General features: G+C 42.5%; 1 protein-coding gene across 1 annotated transcript in view; it reads left to right on the forward strand.

The window, feature by feature from the left end:
• Nucleotides 1–17,388, forward strand: part of lama4 (laminin, alpha 4) — a 203,573-nt gene that overhangs the window by 157,841 nt on the left and 28,344 nt on the right. Inside the window, exons 30-33 of the mRNA XM_063033697.1 lie at nucleotides 2,440–2,573; nucleotides 6,304–6,456; nucleotides 10,138–10,291; nucleotides 17,064–17,257. Coding sequence (XP_062889767.1) covers nucleotides 2,440–2,573; nucleotides 6,304–6,456; nucleotides 10,138–10,291; nucleotides 17,064–17,257 — 635 coding nt within the window. The remainder of the gene's footprint in view (nucleotides 1–2,439; nucleotides 2,574–6,303; nucleotides 6,457–10,137; nucleotides 10,292–17,063; nucleotides 17,258–17,388) is intronic.

Genomic DNA, 17,388 nt, shown 5'->3' on the forward strand with positions numbered 1-17,388 from the left:
ATTTCACTTTTATTCCAATTTATTTTATATCCCGAGACTATACCATAATTGTCCAGCAAGGCCCTAAGTCTTACCAAAGAGCTAGCTGGGTCAGCCAAATATATTAAAATGTCATCAGCAAATAAATTAATTTTACATTCTTCCTGGGCCACTTTAACCCCTTTATGTCTGGATCCCGTCTAACAGCCTCAGCTAATGGCTCTACTGCCAGAACAAATAAAGCTGGTGATAGTGGGCAACCTTATCTACTAGATCTATGCAGAGAGAAAACTGGTGAAATCTGCCAGTTCGTAATTATTTTGGCCTTAGACTGATGGTAAAGTGCTCTTATCCAATTTATGAATATTTGGGCTAGAACAAATTTTTCCATTGTTTTATATAAAAAATCCCATTCAAGTCCATCAAAGGCCTTTTCAGCATCTAAAGCCACTGCTACAGTCAGGTCCACCTTCGTCCTCAAAGACACCTCTATCTCAGAACAGATTTATACCCGTGACTCTGGGTAACAAATTTCCAGTCACCTGGTATCAACACAGTAACAGGTGCATTGAAGATTGTTATAATCAGCAGAAGCAATTTATGTCTTTTGAGGGACTTAAAAATAAATATAATTTATCAAATAACACATTCTTCTGCTATCTCCAATTACGATCTTTTTGAGAGACTGTTTGGGTCCATCACTCATCGTACCAAGGTGCTCAGACATGGAGATTCTAATCCGAAAGGGGAATACAACTAAATTTATTTATAATATGTATTCTTTATTCCAGGACCAATGCCCAAAGCTTGGTATATACAGATCGAGGGAGAGATGGGAGTCGGATTTGGGCATTGTAATTGATCATCAATGTTGGTCACATCTATGTTTGGATAGTGTTACTACTCTTATCAACTCTAGATACAGAATGATACATTTTAATTTTTTACATCAGTTGTATCTCACACCTGAAAAAATACATAAAAATAAAACAGAAATTTCTGATGTGTTTCAGGTGCGGCATAAATGTTGGTACCTTTTTGCATTCCACCTTAGATCCGAATCTACGATCTTTTTGGATAGATCTGGAGGAGGTACTGAGGAAGATTCTGGGGATAGATTTCCCTCTAGACCCAGAATTGTTTCTTCTGGGGAACTTAGCAGTTTTGAAAGTTAACCTCCCCAAGAATAAATCCAAATTTATTAAAATTGCGTTGTCAGTGGCCAGGAAGTACATAGCGGTAACATGGAAATCCGATTCCCTTGTACATATTGATTATTGGAATAAAGAAATGCGAAGTTGTATACCCCTTGAGAAGATTACTTATACCCTTAGGAGTGGATACACTATGTTCATTGAGATTTGGCAACTATATTTGGATTACTTAAATGCCCAGATTGTTTAATTTATTTATTTTAATTTCTAAAATTAATATATCCCTTATTATAAGCTAGTTTCTTTAATTTGTATTTTAAACTGACTCTGAGAGCTGGATGCCTACTCTTCTTTTTCTTTTTTTTCCTCTTTTCTTATTCTTCTCTCCTTTCTTTCCTCTGTCTTTTATGTTTTTTTTTCTCCCTCCTTTTTTCTAAATGAGGGGAGATGGTGTTGGGATAGATGTTTTTTTTCTCTCGGACTTATTAATGTATTTGAATTAATTTTTTTCAATATGTATTAATTGTATTAATTGAGTCCTTATATTTCTTCTTTAAAAAAATTAAATAAAATATATAAAAAAAAGACTACCTCACTACTTCTTTATTTCTTTTTTTGCACTACTTATTTAACTCCTTTATAAATATATATATATATATATATATATTCATAATATTCATACTGTAATTCACAAGTTTTTTCCCTCTGTTATTATGCATTGCATTGTACTGCTGCTGCAATGCTAACAAATTTCATGGTATAACGCCAGTGATATTAAACCTGATTCTGATTCTGAGAGGACTGTCTGGTTTCTAACAATATTATGTAATCTCCATTGAATGTGTTGCCTCTGAGTTAGGTATCCTGATAAAGATTATTAAGGGATTGGACACGCTGGAGGCAGGAAGCATGTTCCCGCTGATGGGTGAGTCCAGAACCAGAGGCCACAGTTTAAGAATTAGGGGTAGGCCATTTAGAATGGAGTTGAGGAAAAACTTTTTCACCCAGAGAGTGGTGGATATGTGGAATGCTCTGCCCCAGAAGGCTGTGGAGGCCAAATCTCTGGATGCTTTGAAAAAAGAGATGGATAGAGCTCTTAAAGATGGCGGAATCAAAGGTTATGGGGATAAGGCAGGAACTGGATACTGATAGTGGATGATCAGCCATGATCACAGTGAATGGCGGTGCTGGCTCGAAGGGCTGAATGGCCTACTCCTGCAACTATTGTCTATTGTCTATAAGATATGTCACAAAAACTGAAAATCCACACTTGTATATCAAAATGCATTTATAAATCCCTTTTCAGGCTGATAACTTCTCCCTTGCATTGGACAATGGTACTGTCATTTTCAAAGTTAAAAAAACAACTTTGCACTCTACAGAGAACCAATATAATGATGGTCGGAATCATTTTGTTAGAGCAACTGTCACCCCCTCAAGGTAAGTACCTTCTGCATTAAAGTATGTTACAATATGCTCAAAGTGTCAACAGTTCTAAAAAAATGGCTCTTAGTAACATTCATTGCCTACCTCAACTTGCCTTTGGTGCTGGTCAGTCACCTTCTTGAAACATTGCTCCTTCTTCCAGTGAAGCCCAAGATAGTGTCCACCCCACCCCCCATGTTCTCAACGGAATCTAGGAGTAAGTAATGTTTGTTGACCATACCAGAGATGTGTCCATGATGAGAAGTGAAAAATATTATTTAAAAAATAGTCTTCTCACTGATGCACTGGGTTTCATCAGGATCACTCAACTCCAGACTTCCCATCATAAAGGGGAATATTCGAAGCACAAGTAAATTTATTATCAATGAACATATACTGTATGTCAGCATCTGTCTTTAGTAAATAAAGAAGAGACACGATAGACTCAATGAAAAATCACACACAAAGTCTGACTATCAATATGCAAGAGGAGACAAACTGCACAAATAAAATGAGATGGATAGGTGGCAGAGCTTGATAGGTTTGATGAGCTTGATGAGTGTAGAAGAATGAGGGGAGATTTGATAGAGGTATATAAAATTATGATGGGTATAGATAGAGTGAATGCAAGCAGGCTTTTTCCACTGAGGCAAGGGGAGAAAAAAACCAGAGGACATGGGTTAAGGGTGAGGGGGGAAAAGTTTAAAGGGAACATTAGGGGGGGCTTCTTCACACAGAGAGTGGTGGGAGTGTGGAATGAGCTGCCAGACAAGGTGGTAAATGCGGGTTCTTTTTTAACACTTAAGAATAAGTTGGACAGATACATGTGTGGGAGGTGTATGGAGGGATATGGTCCGTGTGCAGGTCATTGGGACTAGGCAGAAAGTGGTTCAGCACAGCCAAGAAGGGCCAAAAGGTCTGATTCTGTGCCGTAGTTTTTCTATGATTTCTATGGTTTCTATGGTTTCTGATTGGGCACAGGATCAAATGCTACAAGGAGAGGCTGGGGAGTGGGGCTGAGGAGGGAGAAAAGGATTAGCCATGATTAAATGGCAGAGCAGACTCGATGGGCCAAATAGCCTAATTCTGCTCCGATGTCTTATGGCCTATATGGATGGGTAGATGGATATATTAATAGATGGATAGATGGATGAATGGATGAATGGATGGACGGGTGGATAGATGGATGGACAGATGGATAGATAACACTGAGAATATAAGTTGTAGTGTCCTTGCTGTTGATTCCATAAGTTGTGGAATCAGTTAAGAGCTGAGGTGAGTGAAGTTATCCACGCTGGTTCAGGAGCTAGATGATTGAACGGTAATAACTGGTCCTGAACCTGGTGGTGTGGGATCTAGGGCTTCTGTACCTCCTTCCCAATGGCAGCAGTGCGAATGGAGCATGGCCTAGATGGTGGGAATGCTAGTGTTCAATTTTATTCACAACTCTTCAGCTAATGAAGCAGAGCATGTCTGCATTTTCAGTGCTTTGGGCAATACACAGGCATAGGCTGATGTGAAAAGTAATATTCAGACCACACAAGTGTCAGACCATGAATGTGTTCAACAAATAGAGTGTAACCATTTTGCCCTGATATTCAGTGGCATTACCACCAGTAAATCCACCACTGCCAACTTGACATTGATCAGAAACTCAGCCAGCACAGCCATATAACACCACGGCTACAAACTAGTCAAAGTCTGAGTATCATGTAAAGAATGACCCGTCTTCATTTGGCTGCCTGTGGGACTGTCATTATAAATTTGTGTTCACATTTCATGGACAATGTCCTAATATTCCTTTCACTGTTTCCAAGGTTCAGTTCTGGATTCTGATTGAATGTCCCCACTTGGTTAGATGAGAACAGTTCCAGCAATAATCAAAGCACTCAACTCTATTCAGAGCAAAGTAGTCAACTTGATTGTCACCTCACACGGCGCCTTTTATGGTCATTTTCTCCACACCATTACACCGTAACTGCAGTGTATACAATCTATAAAATGCACCGCATGAACTTGCATTGGCTCCTCACATAACTCCTCTCAGATGCCTGGCCTCTCCCCTGTGAAGTGTAAAGGTAGCAAATACATGGGTACACAACCACTTGCAAGTTCCCTGTTAAGTCTTACACCATTCTGTATTAGAAATAATTTGGCAATCCTTCAGCACCGCAACAGTCTCCTGAAACTCCTTCCCCATGAGCTTAGGGGTAATGCCTTCACCTGGAGCACGGCAGCAATCCAAAAAGCTGGTTCACCATCATCTCGTCAAAGTGGTTAGGGCTGGGCACCAAATACTGGCCGTGCCAGTGAAGACCACATCATGAAAAATGACTAAATACAACAAGCCCATTGATACTTAACCATGGTTTAGTTCAAAACACACAGAAAAAAAATGTGGTTGCATTTTAAAAATGCTAAACAAGCTGTGTTAGAACCATGGATGTTTAAATACATTGCCTTGTTCAAATTTGTTGCTTTTGACTTATAGCTCTGGTTGACACCCTAGTTGGGTGGTCTTTCAGTGATCCAGTTGTAGTCACTGTTCTATAGATTGGTTGAGTATGCCCACAAGAAAATGAATCTCAGGGTTGTACATGGTGACATATATTGTGTGTACTTTGATAATAAAATTTGAAATTTCAACTTTAGCTCTGATGTCCTTAAGGGAAAAGAGTAAAGATTCAAAGATTAAAGTAAATTTATTACTGCATACTTTGCCACATACTTCCTTGAGATTAATTTTCTTACAGGCATTTACAGGAAAACTATACAATAGAACTTAATAAGAACTTCATGTAAGCAGAAAAAGACTCATAAAGAAACCAATGTGTAGAAGAAGACAAACCATGCAAATAAATAAAATACTGAGAATATGAGTTGAAAAGAATCTCTGAAAGTGAGTCTGTAGGTTATAGGAGTAGATCACGTTGCTAACATAATTCCTTTGACCATTTCCATTTTCAAAACACCATATAACTTCAACTTCATTTTCTTGCTAGTTTATAATTTGACCCACAGGAGATTAATCCTTTGATAAACACAACCAGATGGAAGTCCCAAGCTTTGCTAAGTAAACCTATTTTCTCATGTTTTTTTAACCTACATATAGCCAGGTTCCCAATGAGACAATTAATAACAATTGTTAAGCATATCCGGTAATTCATGGGACAGGTTTTCCATGGTAACACTGATGAGTTCAGTCAGGTCAAGGTGGAATAATGTAAGGCTGAGTCTTCTAACCAGCCCTTCATGGAGCCAAATGTGACAATGAAAAATCCCAATTAAATTAAAGGTTTGGGAATGGGGCAAAATTTCATTGATTGAAGTCATATGTTTCAACAAGACATTGGTGATTCCCGGAGGCAAATTGTTTGAACACAAACATTGTTGGTGCAAAACCTTTATCTATAGTTATTTCATCAGTGTATGATATGGGCAACATGGACAACATAGGCAACGTGTGCTGATTAACCCCTTCCCCACCTTCCCACCATCCCCCTCACCTATCAGCTTGTACTCCTTCCCGTCTCCCCACCTTCTTATTTTGCCATCTTCCCCCTTCCTTTCCTGTCCTGATGAAGGGTCTCAGCTCAAAATGGCAACTGTTTATTCCTCTCCATAGATGCTGCCTGACAAAGCTGAGTTTCCCCCAGCATTTTGTGTCTCCAGCATCTACAGAATCTATTGATTGCGATATATGAAGAAGCTGTGGTATAATAATGTTTTTTCCACTTTCTTTTAGTTGCCAGTTAATTATAGATGATAAAGACACAGCGGCAGAAGATTGCTCCTCAAAAGAAACAGGGCAAACAAAAGGGATATTCTACTTTGGAGGTTCACCACACAGACTGCATGCAAACCTCACTGGTTGCATCAACAACGCATACCTGAGTAGGTAAGGATGTTTTTAACTTAATCTACAGTACATGTGTGTGTAATAAAATGGATGACATGAGGATGCTTCTTTCTATATATCCCCTCACACAAAAAAGAGACTATTTGGCCTTTCAAGTCAATGTTGGCTGAAAGAGAACTCTCCTTTTCTTACTAATATTCCATGCAATCTATTCCCAGCATTTGCCCGGAGATCAGGATGACATAAGGGTCACTGCGAGAGTGCAAGTCTACTACAAGTGCCATTCTAACGTCCTTCTCTTCACATGCCAATATTATTTTTATCCTGGAAATCTGGAAGAATAAATTAATAAATCTCATAAACAAGATAGTGTTTTAATACAAGAGTTCAGATGCTGGAAATCTGGAACAGCACTACAAAAGAGCGAGAGGAACTCAGTGTGTCAGGCAGCATCTATAGAGGGAAATGGATAGTCAACATGTCAAGTGGAGACCCTCCATCACAACTGTGTTCCTCCATTCCTTTGTCGTATTGCTCCAATATTTTAACACTGATCCCTGGTCCTAGTCAGAAGAATATCTTCATGATTTTTTTTAACATCTTCTTTCGGATTTTTTAGTTCCTTTGACTGTGCAAAAGTTTTAGCACACATATATATAGGTGCTGAAGACTTTTGCACAGTACTGTAGTAATTTTATGTATTGCACTGTACTGATGCTGCAAAAAAAAAATTCATGACATAACTGACCGGTAATAAACTTGAGCAACGCACACAAAATGCTGGTGGGACGCAGCAGGCCAGACAGCATCCATAGGAAGAAGCACAGCCTGATGAAGGATCTCGGCCCGAAACATGGACTGTGCTTCTTCCTATGTATGTCATCTGGCCTGCTGCATTCCACCAGCATTTTGTGTGTGTTGCTTGAATTTCCAGCATCTGCAGATGTCCTCGTGTCTGCGTGGTAATAAACTTGATTCTGATATGTGTCTCTATTGTGGACTGAGAGTGGGAAGGAGACAGGGAGAGGGGAATCATGTTTGGGAAAAGGAGGAGAGGGGAGGGAGCGGGAAGCACCAGAGAGACATTCTGCAATGATCAATAAACCAATTATTTGGAATCAAATGATCATGCCTGGTGTCTAACGGCTGGGTGTGCCTGCACCCAAGCCAATCCCCGTCACTGACACTCCTTCTCTGCCACCTGTCCCATACCCGTCCCACGGCATTCCACCCTCACCATTCCCAACATCCTTTGCACCCACGATGCCCCATTCTCCCCACTCCCAACATCCTTTGCACCCACGATGCCCCATTCTCCCCACTCCCAACATCTTTTGTACCCGCGATCCCCATTCTCCCCACTCCCAACATCCTTCGTACCCGCGATGCTCCATTCTCCCCACTCCCAACATCCTTTGCACCCACGATGCCCCATTCTCCCCACTCCCAACATCCTTTGTACCCGCGATGCCCCATTCTCCCCACTCCCAACATCCTTCGTACCCGCGATGCTCCATTCTCCCCACTCCCAACATCCTTTGTACCCGCGATGCCCCATTCTCCCCACTCCCAACATCCTTTGTACCCGCGATGCCCCATTCTCCCCACTCCCAACATCCTTTGTACCCGCGATGCTCCATTCTCCCCACTCCCAACATCCTTTGCACCCGCGATGCCCCATTCTCCCCACTCCCAACATCCTTTGTACCCGCGATGCCCCATTCTCCCCACTCGCAACATCCTTTGTATCCGCGATGCCCCATTCTCCCCACTCCCAACATCCTTTGTACCCGCGATGCCCCATTCTCCCCACTCCCAACATCCTTTGTACCCGCGATGCCCCATTCTCCCCACTCCCAACATCCTTTGCACCTGGGAGATTTACGAACTCACCCTCCACACCACTCTGAGAAATACAATGCTGTGCAAAAGTCTTAGGCATCCCAGCTATATATAAAGAAAACAAGGGAGTTTTCCAAATGAGGGAACAGCAGCTGCTTTCAACTCTTTTAGGATGTTGCCTTGCATATCTTAATATCTGTTAAAACAATTTTAACAGATCTATAAAGCTGCTCTGTAAAGCTGTCTCCTTGTAAACTCGTCGCACTGTTCTACCTGGCTGACATTCATGCGCTTGCACAGTCGTTCCCCGATCAAACCGTTGAAGAAATAACGGTCTCCTTTTAAACTCCTCTCGCTGTTCTACCTGGCTGATGTCCGTGCACTTGCGCTGTTGTGCCCCGATCAAACCTTTTTACCTTTACCTTTTATTCTGATAGCACATACCAGGTTTGTACTCTCAAAACTTTGCTCTTAAAGGACTCCCACTTACAAAGTACACCTGTGTCCGAAAACAGCCTGTCCCAATCAACACTTGCCAGATCATCAAAATTGGCCTTTCTCCAATTTAGAATCTCAACCCACACACCAGTCCTATATTTTTGCATATTTACTTTGAAACTAGTGGCATTGTGGTCACTGGATGTAAAGTGTTACCCTATGCAAACTTCTGTCACCTGCCCTGTCCCATTCCCTAATAGCAGATCCAGTGTTGCACGCTCTCTCATCGGGACTTCTATGCACTGAGAAAGGAAACTTTCCTGAACACATTTGAGAAGCTCTATCCAGTCTAGTCCCCTTACAGTATGAGAGTCCCAGTCAATATGTGGAAAGTTAAAATCACCTACTATAACAACGTAATATTTCTTACAACAGTTTCTTACGATAGAATCTGACACTAAAGACTTTGCACACCTCACTTTATTATTCTGACCTCTTCTCCTAGTCCTGATGAAGTGGTCTCAGCCCAAAAGATTAACTGCTTATTCCTCTCCATCGATGCTGCCAGGGCTGCTGAGTTCCTCCAGCATTTTGTGTGTGTTACTTTGGTTTCCAGCATCTCTTGTGTTTACATTGTTCAAGATGCCTATCTTTTCTCTGGTGTCATTATTTAATATTTTCAGTAGAATGACCTGTTGACATATTGCAATAAATTCTTAAGCTAATCACCACCCAAGCTTCATTGTACTGTGAAGTTTGGATTCTAGACTCAGAAGCTGATAAAAAAGCTTAATGTCGTGAGTATCTGTTGCGTCAAAGAATCTCCAGCATAAAATTTGAAGTCTGTTAATTGTTAAAAGGAACTTGACAATGAAAATTCTTTTGAAGTAATGCCTCTATAAGGTGACAGATTATATTGAGTTGGACTAAGACCATAAGATATAGGAGCAGAATGAGTCTATTTGCTCCTTCGAGTCTGTCCACCTCCCCGTAACCTTTCACACCCTGACTGATCAAGAATCTATCAACCTCTGCCTCAAATATACCCAATGACTTGGCTTCCACAGCTGCCTGTGGCAGCAAATTCCATATGTACAAAATAAATCTGATTGAATGCTGATGAACTAAGAGATTTCAAGTTGCATAACATGCATGAAATAGAAATTAACAATAATTATTACAATGTGTGTAAACACCATAAAAGACGTTTCCTAATGTAAAAGGGAAAAACATGATTCTTCTGACTACATCGCACTCTGAAAAGGAGTCGAGCATTTCATACTACTTTGCATGGACTAGATGGGCCAAAGGGCCTCTTTCTATGCTGTACTTCTCTGTGTGTCCAACAGCAATATGTGATATTTTGAACAAAGTCTTGCCATTTTTGTGATTTCAAAGTGTATTGGAAACTGCTTTTTTTCTCTTCTATAAATGTAACAGACTTGGTAAAGATATTGAAGTAGAAGATTTCCAGACGTACACTGAGAAAGTACAAGCCTCTCTACAAGGCTGCCCTATTGAGACTCTGCCAGCAGCAATTTCTCTTAAGCATGAAAAGAACTTCACAAAAGCCAAGAGAGGACGCAATAGAAAGGTAATCAATTTATGCATGGATATTATTGTCAATACTTCGACAACTTCGAATTTCATACAGTAACGTCTAGGCAGCTGCACACATGCCAGCTTTTAGTTATGGATTTTAAAAAGTTGTAAGTTAAAGTGTACATCTATTTTCCGGTTTCTAGTTACTCCTTTTTAATTGCCATTTTGTGGAATTTTATTTGGGCAAACTGGCTTAGCGGCCCGCAGTCAATGAACGACACAGCACTAAACTGAACATTCCTAGACTGTTACAATGACTCTGTCGTTTGCTGTTTTATATTCTGTGTTTCTCGCTCATTTCTTTTTAGCCTTTTGCCCAATTCGTTCTTTTTTTGCGTGATAAGTGTTTGATGTTTTTCTTTAAATGAGTTCTATGCTTTACTTTGTTTCATGGCTGTCTGTGGGAAAACGAATCTCAGGGTTGTATACTGCATACGTACTTTGATAATAAATGTACTTTGAGTCTTTAAATCTATTGTTAGCTTCTTGCAGCTTCCTCATGTCCACAAATCTAGATGTCCACAATTTATAATTGGACAATATTTATAATAAACTGTTGTTCGTCCGTCGTCGTCGTTGAAGACCTCGACACCATTAGTCACTTTGAGACTGGATGCGGTGTGTCCGAAGATGACTGGTCAGGCCAATTCGGGCACGGAATGTCCTGGCACGTGTTGGGCAGACGTGTGTAGGCACTGCAGTTGTTGCACTGGTGGCTGTGGACTTGCACAGCTCGCGCTCATGTTGTAATTCAGCAATGCGCCTTGCCTCGTTAGCTTGACAATCCTTGTGGATGAGACCGCACCAGGTAGGGCGGTTTTGTGCCAGCATTTCCCAGGAGGTTGTGTCTGTGTCAAGCGACTTCAGGGTGGGCTTTAGTGTGTCTTTGTAACGTTTCTTCTGCCCTCCATGTGAGCATCTTCTAGCAGAGAGTTCCCCATAAGGAGCTGCTTGGGTATGTGCTCGTCTGGCATGCGGATGACATGACCTGCCCACCGGGTCTGTGCTCTCATCAGCAGTGTGTGGACTGATGGTAGACTTGCTCTAGAGAGAACTTCAGTGTCTGGTACTTTGTCTTGAAATCTGATGCTTAATATTCTGCGAAGACGTCATGTGGAAATGGTTGAGCTGTCTTGCATGCCTTCGATACACAGTCCACGTTTCACAGGCATACAGGAGGGTAGTGAGTACCACGGCTCTGTAGACCTTCAGTTTTGTTGCTGGACTGATTTCTTGACATTCCCATACAGTGGAGTGCAGTCTAACGAAAGCAGAACTTGCCTTCGCTATTCTGCAGTTAAATTCTGCATCAATAGTCACTGCTCGGGAGAGGGTGCTGCCAAGGTAAGTAAATTAGTCAACTGCCTGTAGTTTCTGTCCTGTGATTGTGATTTTCAGTTCTGTGTACGGTGCATGAGGGGCAGGCTGGTGCATGACTTTGGTCTTTTTGATGTTGATGGTGAGTCCAGAGTTGTCACAAGCCGTGGAGAATTTGTCCATATTAACTTGCATCTCTGGCTCTGAGCCAGCATACAGGGCGCAGTCATCGGCAAAGAGGAAGTCTCTCAGAACAGTCTCCTTCACTTTGCTAATAGCTTGAAGTCTCCTCATGTTGAAGAGCTTCCCATCCACTCTGTACTTGAGTCTGATTCCAGCATCACTGTCCTGGAAGACATCATTCAGCGTGGCAGAAAACATCATGCTGAACAGTGTGGGTGTGAGCACACAGTCCTGTTTGACACCATTGGTGACTGGGAACGCCTCAGAGGATTCTCCACTGTCCAGCACTCTGGTCATCATGCCATCATAGAACTGGCGTACCATCTGAATGAATTTGGCAGGGCAGCCGAACTTTGATATGATCCTCCACAGGCCTTGTCAGCAGACAGTGTCAAAGGCTTTCGTGAGGTCAACAGAAGTTGTGTAGAGTTCGCAATTCTGCTCCTGACACTTCTCCTGAAGTTGGCGTGTGGCAAAAATCATGTCAACAGTCCCACGACCTTTGCGAAAGCCACACTGTGACTCTGGCAGCAGGCCCAGCTCCAGATGAGCGACCAGACGACTGACCAGACGATTTAGCAGGACTCTTGCAAGGGTTTTTCCTGCGATGGAGAGCAGCGAGATTCCTCAGTGGTTGTCGCATACTTGTCGATTGCCCTTCCTCTTGTAGAGGTGTAGGATGGATGTATCTTTAAGTTCCTGAGGAATGGATCCTTGCTTCCAAAAAGGCTGGAACAACTCGGTGAGCTTCTCTATAAGTACAGGACCACCAGCTTTGTAGATCTCTGCAGGTATGGCATCTGCCCCTGGGGCTTTGCCACTGGATAGCTGGCTGACAGCTTCCGTGACTTCAGCTACTACCGGCGTGTCATCCATGGCGCTGTTGATGTCTACCTGGGGAATCCTGTCTATCGCCTCATCATTAATAGATGACGGTCGGTTGAGGACGGCTTCAGAGTGTTCAGCCCATCTTTGTAGGATCTGAGCCTTCTCTGTAATGAGAGTTGTACCATCTATACTCAGGAGGGGGGAACTCCCGAGAGACTGAGGTCCGTAGAGAGTGTTGAAGACTTCATAGAATCGTTTCAAGTCGTTTCTGTCAGCGTATCCCAGTATTTCATCTACCTTGGCGCTCAGCCAGGCATCTTGCATTTTACGCAGTTTATTCCGGACTGTCCTGCGAGCACTGGTAAAGGCGTTTTTCTTGGCAGCTGATGATGGGTCGTTCTGATGGGCACGATGAAGGCAATGCTTTTCAACGAGTAGAACCTGAATCTCCTCATCATTCTCATCAAACCAGTCTTGCTGCTTGCGGGTAGAGAGCCCGAGCATCTTCAGTGCAGATGAATGGACAGCATCCCTGAAGCGATCCCAGTTGTCCACAGTGCTGTCTGCAAGGTGCAGGTCAGCAAACTTGGTTTCTAAATCTTCAGCCAGTGCTGAAGCAATGCTGGGGTTCTTCAGCCTGGTCACATTCATTCTTTTCATAGCCTTGCTTCCTTGAATAATAAGAATATTAGAACATTGTCACTTGTCAATGTTTGAAATAACAGAATAACTCTGAATTTAATGATCTAAACGTCAGACTGAGATTTGTAAACTCCTCAAAATGACAAGCAAAACTAATCAAGTCAACATAAATACTCCTCTGAAGTTTCTGAAACAAGTGAACAGATAAAGAGTTGGGAGAATCAGAGGAACGGAAATGATTTAATGTTATTTGTACATGAAGGGAACAGGAGATCTATTACAATAGAACACCAATGAGAGGAACAACATAAATAACAGGCAGAACTAAGGAGTGGCAAGAGAAAAATTATTATAATGGTCAGGCTGCTGACACAATAAATCCTCAAATCTCCGGACTTGTTTAGGACATTGGCAGTGCTGGACTGCTGGATTTTGCAGACCAGTGAATTACAATCCACAGATTATAATCAGCTGTAGAGGTGCCATGGTAGAGTGGTGGTTAGTGTAACTGCTCGGGGTGTCGGAGTTCGGAGATCAGTTCTGGAGCCGTTCTGTAAGGAGTCTCTGTACATCACTCCCATGGAATGCATGGGTTTTCCCCGGGTGCTCCAGTTCCCTCCCAAAGTCTAAAGACATGCTGGGTAAGTTAATTGGTCATTGCAAGTTGTCTCATAATTAGGTTAGGGTTAATCAGGTAGCTGGGGCAATGTGGCTCGCAGGTCTTGAAGGAACCTTCCAGACTATAATTCTAAATAAATAAAATAATAAATACTGTCTAAACCAGGCATATTTAAATAGAGCTCAGGAACTGAAGAGCAGCAAAGTGGAGATGAAGTTCAGGAAACAAGAGTTGAAGAGATTGAAAATGGAGCATGGGAATCAGGGCCCAGTGAGCATGAGAACTGGGGCAGCACTGAGTGCAAATGGAGCTTGTAAGGTGGGAAGGGAGTGGTGGATAGAGCCCACTATGTCACAAGCAAAGCCCTCTACACTGGTCAGTCCATCACAGGTAAAGCCCTCCCCACTGGTCAGTCCATCACAGGCAAAGCCCTCTACACCAGTCAGTCCATCACAGGCAAAGCCTTCTACACCGGTCAGTCCACCACAGGCAAAGCCCTCTACACTGGTCAGTCCGTCACAGGTAAAGCCCTCTACGCTGGTCAGTCCATCACAGGCAAAGCCCTCTACACCGGTCAGTCCATCACAGGCAAAGCCCTCTACACTGGTCAGTCCATCACAGGCAAAGCCCTCTACACTGGTCAGTCCATCACAGGCAAAGCCCTCTACACCAGTCAGTCCATCACAGGCAAAGCCTTCTACACTGGTCAGTCCATCACAGGCAAAGCCCTCTACACTGGTCAGTCCATCACAGGCAAAGCCTTCTACACTGGTCAGTCCATCACAGGCAAATCCCTCTACACCACTGAGCAGACTTACATGGACCGCTGCCGCAGGAAAACAGCATGCATTATTAAAAACCCCCACCATCCAGGCCATACTCTCTTCTCACTGCTACCACTAGGCAGGAGGCACAGGAGCCTTAGGTCCCACACCACCAGGTTCAGGAACAGTTACAGACATTTACACCACACGTTGCATCCATAAAGCAAACAGCATTATGAAGGACCCCACACTCCCCTCATACAAACTCTTCTCCCTCCTGCCATCTGGAAAAAGGCACCAACATATTCAGGCTCTCATGACCAGACTATGTAACAGTTTCATCCCCCAAGTCATCAGACTCCTCAATACCCAGAGCCTGGACTGACCACAACCTACTATACCCTCTACTGTGTCTATTGTCTTGTTTATTATTTATTGTAATGCCTGCATTGTTTTGTGCACTTTATGCAGTCCTGGGTAGGTCTGTAGTCTAATGTAGTTTTTGTGTTGTTTTACGTAGTTCAGTGTAGTTTTTGTATTGTTTCACGTAGCACCATGGTCCTGAAAAACGTTGTCTCATTTTTACTGTGTACTGTACCAGCAATGATGGTCAAAATGACAATAAAAAGTGACTTGACTTGACTTGAGTTAATACCCTTCACCCATCAGGCTCCTGAACCAACATAGATAACTTCACTCATACAAATCTGAACTGATTACACAACCTACAGACTTTCGAGGATTCTACAACTCGGGTTCTCAGAACTATTTATTTATTTTATTTGCACTTGTTTTTCTCTTTTGCACATTGATTATTTGTCAGTCTTTGTTTATGTATAGTTTTTCATAAACTCTATTTTATTTATGTTCCTGTAAATGACTGCATGAAAATGAATCTCAAGGTAGTATATGATAAAACACAGTATATGTAGTTTGATAATAAATTTCATTTGACTTTGACTAAGAACTATGGTCTTAAAGAGTGCAGAGGGAGTGCAGAAGCTACAGGCTAGGTGAGGCCACAGGCAGCATAGCCCAGTGAATGAGAAAGGACTAAGGAAAACATTATCTCATGAACCAGGTGTTGGACAAACAAGATTTCCAAGTCGTCGGATGATCATACTACATGACTTTGTTTTCACAGTGAAGCTATGAGATCACCCGACCACAAACTAAATAGTAGATAACTGCTTAAATCACAAACTGAGTGCTTTGATTTCACTAGGACGACCCAGACTTGAAAAGACAAGATAGTACCAGGATACATATTACCAACATTTATACTTAAAGAATAACTCTGCAACTTGAGGCTCATGGGAGGAAGTTTCACCACGTACAGACGTCGGCTGTAGAGTCAGTCCTGATCTGCACCAGAAAAGTCTTCATGCCAAGAGGAGAGCTTCATAAAATGGCTCCCGTAACTGCCAGCTATAAGTAGGATTATTCGTAAAATCCATTAATGTGTTCTGGCAAAGGCTCTTGTTTTAGACACAAGAGGTTCTGCAGATGCTGGAAATCCAGAGTAATGCACATAAGATGCTGGAGGAACTCAGCAGGTCAGGCAGCATCTATGGAGAGGAATAAAGAGTCGATGTTTCGGCCAAGACCCTGCATCAAGACTGGATAAGAAGGTGGGGGGAGGGGAAGAAGTTCAAGTTAGAAGGTGATAGGGGAAGCCAGGTGAGAAGGAATGTAGGAAGGCCCTTGCACTGAATTGCTAACTCTATTTCTCTTTCAGTCGATGCTGTCTGATCTGTGGAACATTTCCAGCATTGGTTATTTTTATTTCTGATTTCCAGCATCTTCAGTCATGCTTTTTCACTAGCTTCATCCATGATAGGTACCCCTCCACCCCCACCCCTATCTCTAAGGGCATCCGTTAGTCTTGCTAGACCATGGATCTATGCCTGGAAAGTCTTCACTCTCCAAGGTGCAGGTCTGGGCAAGGTTGAATGGAAGACCAGCAGTTGCCCATGCTGCAAGTCTCCCCTCTCCACGACACTGATGTTGTCCAAGGGAAGGGCATTAGGACCCATACAGCTTGGCACCAGTGTCGTCACTGAGCAATGTGTGATTAAGTGCCTTGCTCAAGGACACGACACGTTTCCTTGGCTGGGGCTCGAACTCACGACCTTAAGTTCGCTAGTCCAATGCCTTAACCACTTGGCCACGTGCCCACACCTCACCCCAAGCACATTACGTTGTGACATCACGAAGTTCCCTGTCCCTGTCATTCATTCTATTTACTTCAATGGAATAAATTTTGGAGGCAGAGCACTATGTGTTTACATTGGCCTCCAGCATGTTTGATGCTCCAAAATGGACTTAAGTCTTAAGCATAGTATTTTTGTGAGAGAAAGCTGAAACATCTGCACTTTTCTGACTGTGTTATTTCTGTTCTTTTGGTAAAGTTGGGGACCAATAAAGAAGAAACAGTAAAATATCCGATAGCCCATGATGCAAAGACAGGAGGAAATAATCTGAATGAAGATGTACACTGCAGTAAAACAAACAACCTCAAAGCAATCCACCGTGCCTATCAGTATGGGGGAATTCCCAATAGCAGGCAGGATGTTCACGGAATCCCTTCGTTTTTCAACAGTAGGTAAGTGAATGACGTCGAATATCAAAACTATTTTCCTGAGTGCATTTGCCAGTGACAACAGCTCTACAGAGGAACAAACATTTTAGGATAGAATTCTTTCAGTATTATGAGAATGGCCATGCCTCTGGTCT

The sequence above is a fragment of the Mobula hypostoma genome, chromosome 2, assembly GCF_963921235.1.
Source record: "Mobula hypostoma chromosome 2, sMobHyp1.1, whole genome shotgun sequence".
In the NCBI taxonomy this organism is placed as follows: domain Eukaryota; kingdom Metazoa; phylum Chordata; class Chondrichthyes; order Myliobatiformes; family Myliobatidae; genus Mobula; species Mobula hypostoma.